This window comes from Myripristis murdjan, chromosome 6, assembly GCF_902150065.1.
Source record: "Myripristis murdjan chromosome 6, fMyrMur1.1, whole genome shotgun sequence".
Lineage (NCBI taxonomy): Eukaryota > Metazoa > Chordata > Actinopteri > Holocentriformes > Holocentridae > Myripristis > Myripristis murdjan.
This window is the reverse complement of record NC_043985.1, coordinates 7,531,246-7,546,373: the sequence shown is the minus strand read 5'-3', so window position 1 is coordinate 7,546,373 and position 15,128 is coordinate 7,531,246. Positions and strand designations below refer to the sequence as shown.

At 41.0% G+C, this 15,128-nt stretch overlaps 1 protein-coding gene across 3 annotated transcripts in view; it reads right to left on the bottom strand.

Annotated features, from left to right (window-relative positions):
• zc3h18 (zinc finger CCCH-type containing 18) overlaps positions 1-6,510 on the bottom strand; it is a 41,046-nt gene extending 34,536 nt beyond the window's left edge. For 2 of the 3 annotated variants that reach the window (XM_030053755.1, XM_030053757.1), the window contains exons 1-4: positions 6,294-6,456; positions 3,432-4,447; positions 2,334-2,418; positions 458-606 (exon numbers count right to left, since the gene is read on the bottom strand). In XM_030053755.1, the coding sequence (XP_029909615.1) occupies positions 458-606; positions 2,334-2,418; positions 3,432-4,433 (1,236 nt within the window). In that variant the 5' untranslated portion in view covers positions 4,434-4,447; positions 6,294-6,456. The other variant, XM_030053756.1, reaches the window with a different exon arrangement.
• Positions 6,511-15,128: the final 8,618 nt, after the last annotated feature.

Below are 15,128 nucleotides of genomic sequence, written 5' to 3'. Positions count from 1 at the left end.
TGGACCAAAGACGGCCAATGTGGAAAAAACAAGATGATATCTTTGGTTGTGGCTCCAAAATGGTGGTTCTACATCGCACTGCGAGAGTGGTTCAAAGATGGCCCTTGTCACGGTCTTGCAACCAACTTTCATTAAGTTTCAACCAATGAAACGTGATGTCATACCCAAGTTTATTAGATCCATGTCTCCCAATGTGGCTTGCAATTAAGATTGCTGGAAATCTCATAGTTTGTAGGTGCAGTAACAGAGACAGGGCCCTGATGCTGTTCATGCTGGTTCACAGGAAAAACTCTGATACACATGGAACAGAACCTTCATTAATGCCTTTACCTGCTATTTCATGTCAAAATGGCTGCTGTGAAAAAGGTGAATTTGTGTGTGAGGAAGTGAATAAGAGAGTGTGTGCATGAGAGAGAGTGAGAGAGAGAGCAAGAGTGAGAGAGAGAGAGCGGCCTACCCAGGGGTTATTGGGCATGAGCGGGTGCGGCCCTCCAGGAGGAGCTCCGTTAGGTGAGAAGAGGTCTGGTTTACTGATGAGGGAGTAGTTTCCTTTGTCATTGACTCCAGGGTGGATGAACCGACAGTTCATGCCCCAAGTACAATTTCCTAGAGGGTGAAAAGAAATTAACAGCATGGACCAAATGCCCCTTTAATTTGCACACAGTTGATAAAACCAGGCATAATTTCCTGGAGAGACAAGACAAAGCAAATCAACGAGGAGCAAAAGAGAAAGACTAATTTTGCAAAAAAAAAAAAAAAAAAAAAAAAAAAACAGAAAAGTAAAGTTGACATTTTTTCATGTACTGTTTTTTCCCTAATTTACCAAAGACATTATGCCAATCTGGACATGAAATACGCATTCTGCTCTGTTTTTGCACTTGTTTGTTATAGCAACAAGTGTAAGTGAAGAACCTGAATTGCATCTGAATGACAGTTAAACTGCTTGCATCTCACACACGGGTTTTGTCTAGTAAGAGCAGAGAGAGCAGAGGATTAACTCTGTATTATTGGCAAGTGTAAGGACTCCCCCTAGTGTAAAACACCACCAATCACAAACACTGCTGAGGAATAAGAACCACCTTCCTCTGCAGCAGGTCAAAACAATTACAAAACTTAGATAAAATGACAGTGCAACATAATTAGAAACACAAAGTGATTGTTAAAGTACATGTGACACGGAACAGAGCTGTGTGATGTAAAGTTGCAGATATGCCTGCAAAGTGCATGCAGATGCAACTGTTTGCAGCAGACTCATAGATCATCCTTCTCCACACAGACTATTGTGACAGGATTTGGTATTCAAAAATCTATTAGCCAATAGCTAGGCACATCTAAACAAAATCTCCAAATCTCCAAATCTGAAAATTATTCTGAACACCAAAAAAAAAAAATAAATAAATAAAAAACACGATTTGAACGCTGAACAACAGAAGAAAATGACCATTTATTTGTAAATCAGAAATTAATGTTCGGCCCAAACCTGTTATGTTTTCTTATAAACTTGGTAACACCTAGTAACTGTGTTTTTGTGGGAATACAGCTGACATGTTTCCTTACTTTTTGGTGGTAACTGCTAAACTTTTCAAGACCTAAAAATATCACAGACCCTCCATGCATACGGAAGAAAACATCAGGCAATTATCTAGGAACTAGAAGACCTTCCAGCTTGTTAAGGCTGCAAACTGAAAATAACAGCGTTCATGCTGCTCAGCTGTTAATACACGGCATCTGTGCTGGCCACTGAAAAATTGCCTACACAACAGCTGAATGGCCAGGTTTGAACAGATCTGAATGGTAAGTGTGAATCTGCCCAGCAAATGCAAAATGGATGGTAAGTCAAATCTTCCCATTTAAATAGTTTTCATTTGAAAGGGTCTAAACATCACAAAAACAGAACATTTGCATCCATCATTAAAGACAGTAGTAAACTGAAGTAAATGCACTGATGTATTTATTGTTCATTTTTAGTGAATGCTACCTGATTAACAACTGCTAGTAGGACTGAACAATTCATCGAAATATTACCAAAATCACAATATCAACATCCAAATCACAGAAGCTGTGATTTTATGATAAAGGTAAAGAGTTAATAAGTTGATAAATGTAAAATGTTGTAAATATAGTATTATGGTACTACAGAGATGCCCTGGCCTACAAACTGTATTTTCCAGATGTAAGAACACATGTTTGGTTGAGATCACAGCAAAAATCACACTATAATGATTCTGATAGATAGACAGATGGATGTATAGATAGATAGATGTACAGATAGATGTACAGATAGATAGATAGATAGATAGATAATGCAGGGCCAGGTCTGTGCTTTCTCTTACCTTTGACAAAGAATCTGCAGATAGGACGTGGTCTGATTTTTCTGTCCATGGGATCTTTGACTTCCCCCTCCTCCAGGTCATCATCCTGCCACACAACACACACACAACACACACACACACACACAACACACACACACACAACACACACACACACACACACACACACACACACACACACACACACACACACACACACACACACACACACACACACACACACACACCTTTAAGTCGAACTGCTTCAATATTTAAGGGCTTGGAATTCAAAAGAATTGCTCTGCTTCTGTATATCATTTTAATTTATTTATTCTGGTGACTTTTCCGAGGTCTTACATTAGATTTATTTTTTTAATTAAACTGTTTTCTTGATGCTTTACACTGATGTTCTTGTGCGAGTGACTGATTGCTATCTTTCTAATTATCCTTGTATTTTTATGTTTTATGCTGTAGTCTTGAGCAGGTGTCTTGGGTAAAGACATACATCCAAGATTATGAACAATTCTTCCTATGGTTGCAGAGACAGCCACTGACCATATATCAAGGAAAAACAGAAAACAGCAATGGCCTTGGGAAATAAATGTGTATTGTGTGTCCAGCCACTAAACAGTCAAACAATATAAAGATATTGCCTATCCATAATGCCTAACCAAAAAAACACGTGCACGGTCAATTTGACAAATCAGTCCTGTGCAGCATTCGTGTCAGAAGATAAAGTTACGACTCTCCACAGATTTCAGTTGGTTTAAACCCCGAGAAAACAGCCTTCACATCAACTTTTCACGTAGTAAACACTTCTCAAGAATGTGGGGTTTGGCAATAGAGCCCAATTTATCAAACGTCCTCAAAAATCACCAACAAGAAATTACCGGTCCGGATGAATAAAATCAAGAGAACACACAGACTGACTGACTTCTGGTTGACACTGAAATGCTTGTTTGCGCTGTAAAACATGATTTTTAATTGACCCTAAGTGTACAGAATGTGTGTTTTCAGAGTGAAAGGGCTGATATGTCTTGCATGTACCACCTGCAACTAACTGCACCTGTCCCTTTAAAATGGGCTTGTGTTTAAAATATCCAGCCATTCTCAATCACTTACATCAATCTCTCCTTCATCAATCTCCCCATCATCCTCATCCTTCTTCTTGTCTCGGAAAGAGTCTCTTCGCCCCCTCTCTGGAACTTTGGAGTCTTCCATCTTCTTGGCCAGACTGTCTTTAGGAGACGGTGGGAGGATGGGCTTCTTCTCCTTCTTCTTGCTGCTGCTTTTGTCTTCGCTATCCTCCTCTTCGTCGCCCCCCGCTTTGGCATCCTCTTCGTCCTCCTCTTCCTCGTGCGTAGGGATGCTGGGCTCCTCGGGGACCTCTTCGTCGTAATCTAACTCGTGCTCGTCCAGCTCCCGGGAGACGGACGCCGAGTCGTCCTTCATTTCCCTCATTGCAACCGCCGCTGCTCTCCTCCTCCTCTGTTCTTCCTCCTCCTCTTCAGCTGTCCTCCTCTCCTCTTCTTCATCTTCTTCGGTCCTGTTCCTGTTTTCCTCCTCGTCCTCCTCATCGACCTCTGCCGTCGCAGCACCAGGCTGTACCGAGGCCTCCTTCGTGTCACCCCTGTATCCCTCCTCTCTATCTTCTCCATCATCCTCAGTGAAGAAGTTCCTCCCTTGTTCTGGTTCAGAGTCAGGAGACTGTGGCGTGTCGATGATTCTGTCTTCTTCCTCCTCTCCTTCCTCCTCTTCTTCAGCTGAATGGTTTCCCTGTGCACCATCCTCATCTCCCTCCATCAGTAAGATGGTCTCATCCTCCTGCCCCACCCCTCCTCCCTCTCCATCAGGCTCCTCATCCTCTGGGTCAGACACAAAGTCGGGAACCACCTCATCCTCTTCCTCCTCCTCCGAATCTCCTCCTCTGCCTCTGATCCGCTCATCCTCGTCCTCCTCTTCCTCCGCCAACGTACCATTCTCCTCCTGGACTATCTCACTATCTGAGATAACCCTGTCCTCTTCTTCATCAGGAGAATCCAGCAGCTCACTGTCAGAAATGCCCTTCTCCTCCTCCTCCTCAGGCGACTGAGGGGACTGAGTAGGGCTTTCAGGAGTATCCATCAGAGAATGTTACACTGCAAACACAAACACAGCCACATACCATTAGGCAATATAAAGTCAAGCCAGTGAGATACAAGCAGATATTATTTGTTGCAAGCCAGTAACAAACGGGGATGGGAAAAATAATCAATTCAGTTTAGTATTGGGATTCTTTTTTTTTTTTTTTTTTAAACAGAATTGATGTATGAAACTGTACGACCTAAGGAATCTAAGGAAAGTATGTCATGCCAGCTTGTTTGCTGGAGGACAAAATATTGCTCCAAGCTTTGGCTAAACTTTGGTGAGGGAAAAACTTCCATAGCTATTTTCACACGGGTCTACTGACCTCTGACCTCAAGATATCTGAATGAAAACGGGTTTGGTTGGTACCAATGGGTCTCCCTTTGCAGACAATAAACCCAATGATCCAATGAACCCTGTTTTATTTATGTGTAATGACGTGAGCCCCCACAGAAACCATTTTATTGTAATGAGACCATTTTTTGGTACTTGAGGGTACTGTATAAAATGATCTATGGTGACCTCGAGGATAATCACAGCCTCATGAAGCTTTACAACCACAGACTAGAGGAGAATTCAAAAAACAAAAGTGAATTGGCAGCCAAGTATTGTGACAGCATCGAATCGGGAGATGAGCATATCGCCTCATCCCTAGTAAGCAAGCAGCTTACAGCCCCAATATGTGATGATCTCAATCTTACAGAGAAAATGTTATAATAAACTCCCCACAAAAAAAAGCAATTCTCAGCAGGGTTACATACCTGTTAGAATACAACCTTAGACATTTTATAAAGCCTTGGGTTCATCTGGAAAATTAAGTATAGCGATAACCACTAAGCAGCACTTTATCTCTATGAATTTTCATCTTAAACTTGTTCACGCAAGTCTACGCCACCCACCCCAAGGTGTTTTGGCAGGAGATTATGGGAACAACAAGTCAACCAATTATAAAGGCTGAATTGCCTGATCCATTAAATATAGGCCAAATTGATAACTGGCATTTCAAAAAGCCATTAAGGCGAATCATATCCTACCAGTTATGTACTAATAGGCAACATTACACTGCAAGATTTATTTAATGCAGTCTGACATGACGTTTTGCCCCATAACACAGAACCCAGCATCAGTTTGACGATGTAAAACATGCACATGAACTATAACTTTTAAAGACTTTCCTTTGGTGCTGATTTGGCCTTTGCATGAGCCAAAACAGCTGGCTAGCTCGCTAACTAAGCGGTTATCTATTTATAGAGAGAGAGGGATAAAACTTTTGATTGCTTCAGAAATCTCAAGTCTGAACTACTCCTTATTATTGACATTATAAACGCGTCCAGCTTGTTAAATGATAGTTAACATGTGTCACTTCTCTGCTTTCCCCTTAACAGAAAAAAAAAATGTTAGCTAACGTATCAAGCTAACTAACTATCTTCACTACTACAAGGATAAATCCTAATTTGCTTGAAATATCTCCAATGGGAAGTATGTTATACATATACTTCTGCGTACATCATACAGAGAACGTCAAGATTTACGGAAAATAAAAAATAATTCCAATAAATGAAGTTAGCTAACTTGTTGGTTGCCTGCTAACACTGCTGGGTCGCGCTAGTTAGCCACAACAGGCCCGAAACCTGTCAGCGGAAAGCTAGCTGCACAACCACAGATTATCCTGCATTTGTGATGAACCTCAACTCTCTGAAATTGAATAAACATGTAAACGGCGGACTAGCTGCCGCAACAGCCGCTGAATATCGCCCTGTGATCGGATTTTGTAGCATGCTCGCCTGGCTCTCAAATAACAATGCAGCCTCCCCTTATGCCAGTTAGCTTAGCCCCGCACAGCCACACATTTCCATTCACCTTGCCGGCCTGGACCTCTTCGAAGACAGGGCTGCTGCGTCACGGTCTGCCCAGTCTCTCTCAAACGATCTCTTACACGCTACAGTATAAATATTATACGGTTTATTGGAGCCGCAACAGTGGAGAAAATAAAAAAGCCTACACGATAACAGCAAGAGCGGCCATTTACCTTGACGTCATCAACGTACGACAGCCCGGGAGTGAGGGAGGGAGGGAGGGAGGGAGGGAGAGAGAGAGAGAGAGAGAGAGAGAGGAAGAGTTAATGAATGAGATCCTAATGAGACCCCTAATTCATTAACTCGTGTGTGTGTGTGTGTGTGTGTGTGTGTGTGTGTGTGTGTGTGTGTGTGTGTGTGTGCGTGCGTGCGTGCGTGCGTGCGTGCGTGTGTGTGTGCGCGCGCTTGCGTGTGTAAATATAAAATATAATGAAGTGCAATTCAGAATAAGCACATTCCCCAGCCAATCTCACTTTAGACACATTGTACAAGTATGAAAAAAAAATTATGCCGGCCTACTCACAAATAAAAGTATCTGCATGAGTTTCACCTTAAAAATAGAAATGAAAATAAAAAGTGCTCACTTCTTTGCTCATCTGAAGAAGACCGGCTCTTCATCCTGACCATTTATCAGTCAACTCAGAGCATAAAGTGAGGCAACATCCGACAGAACAAACACAGCAGCTTTACTGGATGAAAAACAGAGTCATTATTTTGATTTGTTTCTCCTACATCTGCCTCTCTGTCTCCTTGAAGAGCAGCTTCTGGTTTCTGGCAGGGCTGGACAAGAGGAAGAGGAGATACAGAAACACAGCACTACAAACAATTTGTGAACTGTTTCATGATCCAGGTGGACGGGACGGGACGGGACAGTCATACAACTGATGTGACACTTAAATCACAAACCGGTCACCAACCATGTGACATTACACCATTCACGCTCACTAATCATCATTTAATCTGACTCTCTCAGACCCCTATCACGTGCATGATCTCAGAGCACAGACCCATCAATATCAATAGGTGATCACATCCATTGTGTCCACATTTCTTAGAACAACAAACCTGCAAGCGACAGAGGAGAGCGTCTTAAGGAACCTCAGCTGTGCTCAGAGCCTCTATTGCATGTTGATCTAAAAATGACCTCTGATCTTTATTGTTCTTTTAATGTCCTCTGCTCTCGGCCCAGAAATGGGCACAGAGAGCAGATGAATAAACCCCAGAAATGGTGTACACTCACAGACCTACATTCATGGCAGTTTTACCTCTTTTAACCAAGCCTCTGGGAAGTTTAATCTGTCTTGAGCACAGTTCTTTAGGTATCTGCAGATTCACGAATTTACTTGAGCTAGCCTCAATCTCGTATCAACCTTATCCCGTTTTGTGATTTGATTATGATTTCACCGTTGTGTGTGTGGATGGAGAGGGGAGCTGCAAGTTCATTCCATGTTTTATTGATTAGGCTGTTTGTCTTGGAAAAACCGTAAATAAGCCTTGTTTCAGAATTGATTCTGCTCCTTTTGACTGAACAAATGATTTTTTCCCCCATCATTATAAACATTCAGTCTAAATTTGCACGTTTTCACACAGCTTTATTGACATTAGAGCACCTTCAAAAGATATGCTATTTCTGAATCTGAAGCTGAATAGAATGAGAAATTGGCATGTTGCAGAGTTGACAAGTGGCTGCTTCCCTCTGCTTGAGCACTGAACCCTAACCACCACCAACCACTAGATGTCAGCAGTGAGTAAACACTGAATGCATGCTACAGAGCTCAATGGAAGGACAAATGCATAGAAACACCTCTATTGTTAAATGTGCAGCTGATGTTGTTTTATGATGTTCCTTTGGTGTACAGTTGCTGAACATTTTTGACTCTTGTCTTGTTCTGTATCACTGTCACTGCGTGCTGTTCTGTCAGGTCTCTTTTCCACATGATATGGCCTGTTTCAAAAGTACATGCATTATTAATACTCATTGCACAGTTACTAAAATGACTAGAACTATACAAGCTTGTTTATAATAATAACAACAATAAAAAGTAGAAGCGTGATAATAATGACAATAATGCTGTAATTTGCCTTGTTACTTTGTACACTTTGGTATGACTGGACATAATGTACACATATATATTTGTACATATTGCTATAAGAGGGTTATGTATACTCTTCTGTGGTCACTGCTAATGAAAATATGAGGGACATTTTTAAACTTATAACCGTGTTGTACATTGCATATGCATTGAAACTGTGCTCTTTCCCAGCAACACTGTGAGCACATTCACACCAGGACTTCTATTATTTATGTCCTATTTTGCTTTGTACTGATTGCTGCTGCAATAGCCCATTTTCCCCGAGGAGAATCATTAAAGTGTCATTTATTTAAATTTGGTTGGAATAATATACTAGTTAGTCATCAAACACACTTTTTCCCTAGATGTCATAGATGAAGGAGTGAAATGAGCAGTCTGTGCAAACACGCTTTACGAAATGGTGGTTCTCAAATCCCCGAATAGAAACACATTAGACTCCACAGACTTCCTTATCTTTCTAAGTATTTTCAAATGAGAAGATTTTGGTTGCTGGTTTATTATTTCATTTTGTGCACAATATGTGGAGAATCTCAGCAATAGTAGTAAGAGTGATACAGTTATTGGTTAATTTGCTCTACCTGCTTATCCCTGGAATCAAAGGAGTGAGAATCAAACCCGCAGTCTTGTGTTTGTTAGGTTACAGTGATCAATAAGAGCCACCACACTGCAGAGTGAAATGCATGATTTCAAATCACGCTCTAACTGGGATTACTGGTGAATTAAAGCTGCTTTAGGCAAGTGGTTCTCAGCCTCTTTGTCTCATGACCCCTCAAAGCAAAGAGACGCCCACTCGTGACCCCCTGTCACAGGTTCCATCTGCAGGTGCATTCTTTAGGTGAACAGTCGACCTTTTCAGGTTGTTGCATTTGCTTAATTATCAGTGGAGGCCTTACATTTTCAAACTACTTTGCATTTCACAAGGAAACAGAAAAGAGAAAATATGATTAATTTGGATGTTAAAAATGTCCCTGGAATCAGTCTGGAATCTTGATTCAAAGCACTGACCATACAACAACTCCAACAGAATTTCATTTGGATAAATAGGATGAAGCTATAATATCTTAGATAGTGGGGATGGGGGCCACAGTTGCAGCCCCGCTGTGAGTATAATCCATTAAACGGGCTGAGGTGTGTGTGTAGGGTTGATGGTGTTTATAGAAGCATTAGATATAGCACAGCCTTAAATTACAGTGAACTATTTCTCAGTTTACTGAAGCTGCACATTTTTTTTTTACATGGTACCTTCATTAGGAAGGCCACTCAGGCCTTCGTCAGGTCTAAACTTTTTAGTACACACAGGTTTCACATCAGAGGTTATATTTACTAGTCACCAGTTGCCCACAGTAATAATAATGTCCCACCTTTTTCAAATGAATAACCAAAATTAAAAAAAAAAAAAAAAAAGTTCATGTACCAGTACAATTCATAAACACATGATAACCATCAATGCATTTGAAAACATAGATACAAAATAGGCGTAAGTCACTATAGATATGACTCAACTCAATACAGCTGTTGCAGATCTAATGCAAACTGCAGTAGATCACTGATCCTCATGTCTGATACATGTTTGCATGTGATCATGTATGTTCATTTGAATGCTGGATGTGTTTTTGTATGTAGAGGACAGAGCTGTGGCTGATCTTCTTCAAACCCAACATGACTGGGTTGCGTGTTTACTCGGTGACTGGATGTGTTTTAGCACTTTAGATAAAGCTATTACAGGTCTATGCTATTTCAAGGAGGTTTCAGTCTCACATTACACCTTCCTCAGATCTAGACAAGTAGCCGTATGAGGTTTGCAGTAGATGTACAGCTGAATTCTGTCAAGACTGATCTTGAGATGTTTTTATATCCATAGTTAATCATTCCTTATTTTATCCTTATTTTTGATATGTACCGATGATTATTATGTCTGTATGGACTGTAGTTTACGTGCATGAGTTTGATTGGTTATGCCTTAAAATAGGGGACACTATGATGCTTGCTGTTAGAGGTGACCAATAGACTCAGTTAGAGCAGGCGTACAGGCAGCCAAACGGTTGATTCATGTGACACCAATGAACAAGTGAAGCTTGCTGTGTGCTTCGATGGGAGACTTGTTGTTTGGTTGTGCAGCTCCAGGCGGAGATGAGCAGAGAAAACGTCAGGGCAAGTTGAGAAGTTCAAGTAGAAATCGCAGAACCAAATCTTTTCCCAAGATGTCTAAAGGTGTGTTTTGACTTGGTTAGCCCACATGGCAGGGCAACGCAAGCAAGATTTTGCAGCTGTGGAGATGGGAATCAGTGCTGATGATGGGGATGGGTTTTTGTTTCCAAGATTAAATAAAGGTTAATGAATGAATGAGTGAATGAATAATTGGGCAAAATATAGAAAGTATTGTGGCTATGAGTGATCACAGTACAATTAAAACAACTTAAAACGACTGTAGTGCCTTTATCATTGAACTGCATTCAAATCCTCCATGGTGTGTAATCTCTACTCCACTTGCACCAGGCAAACCACCAAGCAGAGATGAACATGCAAAGCTGTGAAACGTTGTTGCAGAGGCTGAAACATCATAAGCATGCATCCGCCACCTCAGAGACGATATTTTACAATACATTTATTATTGTTTTACTCATATTGAATGTAAGACAGTGTTTCATAAAGAAATATTGAGCAAATACAGAATTCAGCCAAAGGATGGATATAGGTGCTTTAGTAGCTTAACTTTATTTTACCTCACAAAATAACTGGTAGGTCTCAAGACAAACAGTACCTCTTCAGGTGAGTCCTAGTTTGAAAATGTTTGGGAGCCCCTGCCCTGTATAACACCTGTGCATATTAACAATTTTAGAGGTGAAGAAGGCCCGAGCGGCCAAATATTGTTGTCTATCCTGATAAAAGATGTAGAATGCCTTATTCTTTTGCGTTTCTACTGGACTTTCCTCAGTCCAGCCCCTGCTCTGTGACACTTTGTACTATGACACCCCTTCCCTCCCTGCAGCCTGCGATGTGTAAGCCATGCCGGATGATTTCAGTGTGTAGCTGGAGTTGTTTTTTTCCCTGAACACAAGGTGGAGACATGAGTCCTGACAGGAGAGCACAGCGGCAGCACCAGGCTGGGCAGCTCAGAGCTCCGCAACTTTCAAACCACTACTGTACACCTCCTCCTATTGGCTATGGCAAAGTGTGGCGTGTGCTGCACCAGCCTGTGTAGTATTGTAGTATTTAGCATGGAGATGATGCAGTTTTATGAGCTTTCAGAATGGATAGAAAAAGATCAAGCAAAAATGAAAATGTAGGCTATTTGCGGGACATATATAAAAAATGAAGTCATGTCGGTGATAGCATTCAGGTTTAGGTACATAAATAAATAAATAAATAAATAAATAAATAAATAAATAAATAAAATTTTCATTATTTTTTTCACAGCATACTGTTGTAGCCATATATGTACTGTAATACAGGTGGGTAAACTGTTACTTCCAGTCCATGATCACATGACAAGCATAAATTAAATTAAATAAATTGATTATTTTTTTTAAAAGAACAAACAAATAAAAAATAACGCACCACAACAACACAAACAAATTTTTAATAATAATAATTTTTAATAATAAGTTTTAATAATAATTAATGAAGAAAAAAAAGAGCAAATTTTCCCTGCAAGACTTCGGTCCCAGTTACACCTGACTGTACATGCACATAATGAGCCTAACAAGGTAAGAGGAGGAGGCGGGTGAACTGACTGACTGTAGGTGGGTTGATCCAGCATCCAGCCACGATGCCATATATGGACAGTTGTGGATATTACGCTGCTGTTTTGAAGGCAGAACCGCTTTTTTTTTTTCCAGGTATTGTTCGGACAGTCGCTATGTCGTTTGACGCAGCTCATCAGGTAGTAGACATGGGGCTGCCCGGCAGGTAGACAACTGTGAAGGCATGTCTGTTCTGCAGAGCCGCGTTTAACCACCGACTGACACCAAAGGAAATTATTATTATTATTATTATTATTATTATTATTATTATTATTTTTCAAGCGCGAGATAGTCTTAAGGGAATTTCTAAGGAAGAAGGTTTACTCTAAAGATGGACAAGGTAGGTGATTTGATTTATTTTCTTTGTTTTCTCCTGCAAGATAACTGCAAAATGTCAGATGATATGAAGTTTAAAACGAATTATGTTACAGTTAATGTCGTCGTTTAAGCCGCGATATGGAGCCTGATGACTAATGCAATGCTTCCATTTAATATGTGAAAGTAAAAGCATGGAAAGAAAGAAAGAAAGAAAGAAAGAAAGAAAGAAAGAAAAGACAGAAAGGACAGAAAGAGACAGGGAGGAAGGACCGAAGGACAGAGGGAAGGAAGGAAGGAAGGAAGGACCGAAGGACAGAGGGAAGGAAGGAAGGAAGGAAGGAAGGAAGGAAGGAAGGAAGGAAGGAAGGAAGGAAGGAAGGCTGGAAGGATGGCAAGAAGGAAAGAAAGAAAAGAAAGAGTAAGGAAGGAATGAAGGCAGGGAAGAAAGAAAGAAAGAAAGAAGAGAAAAAGAAAGGAAGGGATGAAGGAAAGAATGAAAGAAGGAGGGATGGAAAAAGAAAGAAAGAGACAGTAAAGAAGGAAGGAAAGAAAGAAAAGAATGAATGAAGGAAGGGAGGAAGGAACAAAGGAAAGAAGGACAGATGAAAGAAAGAAAGAAAGAAAGAAAGAAAAAGAAGGAAGAAATCCCAATATGACTGGACAGTTGTCCTCTGAATTAACTGTCAAACTAGACACCCAATCTCTGTTTCTGCCTTTGCATACACTCGCACACACACACACACACACACACACACACACACACACACACACACACACATATGCTCCTGTTTGTTTTATCCTTTATGTGTGAGCTTCACTCTCATGTCCAGGTAGAGCCCTTCAGTGCAGCCGCAGTCCCCCTGGCACTCCGGCGGGGCTCAGGTCCTCCTGGTGCTACGGCAGGGTTCAGGTCCTCCTGGTGCTCCAGTGGGGCTCAGGTCCTCCTGGTGCTATGGCAGGGCTTGGGTGCTCATGGTGCTCACCCAGCAGCTCCAGCAGGGCTCGGGTCCTCTTGGAGCTCTGGCTGGCTCTGGTCCTCCTGGTGCTGCGGCAGGGCTTGGGTCCTCCTGATGCTCACCCAGCAGCTCCAGCAGGGCTCAGGCTGCAGCGTCTCGCTCTAACTCACCTGGTTGCTGAGCAGGGGAAACACCCACACCGTAATTTATTTGAAAAAAAAAAAAAAAAAAAATCCCATCAGAGAACATTTAGGACCAATGTTCTTGCTTAGCTGATAGTTCATGACCTCATTAATTATACTGACCACATGATAATAATTTGTCGTCATTGCTCAACTTCGTCCCCAGAAATTTAGTTGACACAAGCCGGCTTGGAAGTTTGATTGAACTGAAGTTTTGTTGAACTTATGCCCCAGATGACTGTATATTAGCAGGTCCCTGGCTTAATTTTGTGTGTGTGTGTGTGTGTGTGTGTGTGTCAAAGTTTTCTTCCAGCAATATTCAGGGAAATCAAAATCAAAGGTGAAATCCAAAAACTACATGGTCTAGGACATAAAGGAATAAAGGAAGCAAAAAATGATCATTCTAAAATCCTTGATTTGGGGGAAAAAATAGCAGAAAGATGAAGTGCACACATTTTCTGGATATTATCCTAAACATGCAAAACCACTGGTACAGTCCTTAAAGAAATTCAGACATGAAACTGTGATGTTATAACGAAATAAAATCAGATGCTGCTACTTATCAAATGAAGTAGGAAATTTGGGCATTGGTGATGAGTGACTGGGAGGAATCATAGACCATTTTTTGGGAGAATTAATTAAACTGACTCTTAATTCTTTGGCTTTTGGCTGCTGGAGAGAGCTTTTGGACTTCACAGATATTGCCATAGAGATTACGTATAAATTTACAGAAGCTGCTAAATTGATAGCTAATCCCCTTTATTCTTTTCTTAAATCAAAATGCTCTGGTGGCTGCTTTGCATGTAAATCACGGTAATACAGGAATCCCACTAACATCACAGTGACACTGAAATGCCGCCACTCATGATGGAAAGTTAGAAATGTGCATAAGATCAGGGCTGCAGAGCTGCACGGTGTGTGTGTGTGTGATGGAGGTGAGGCCGGATGCAGTTGGACTAATGGCGAAATACTGGAGCTAAATTACTTTTCATCTCATGTCCACCTCAATTTATTAGAGGCAGCCCTCAAGAGGGAAGGTCCAATACATGTGTACCCTGGCTGAGAGATGAGTGAAAAGAGCAACAGATACCTGGAGGAGTTTCACAGCGTGGACACTGCTTAATTAGCTTTCCTTCCTCAGCACTGCGGGGGTTCTTGTATGATATAAAGTTGATAACAGTCGTGCACTTCCATAATCCTGTTTCACCACGGCTTGCTTTTTTCTTTCTTTCTGTCTTTCCTTCTTTTTCTTTTTTTAAACAGGAATGCTTTATCTGCAACAGTTTTGATGTACTGGCGTGATGGGCACTTTGCTTGAACTGAATTCATTAGAAGTGCATTATTAGCAGAAACATTACTCTGTAAAGACTCTCTACACTGTATGAATAACATATATTTGTAATGTGCTCACATCTCAAGCAATGTGTTAGAGTTGAATTTTTTATGCCCCGTTCTCACAGTCTGCAGCACTAAAATGCCTCATTTGAATATTACTGATTAAATCCTATTGGCCGTGGCTCCAATTAAAGCTGCATTAAGCGAGATTT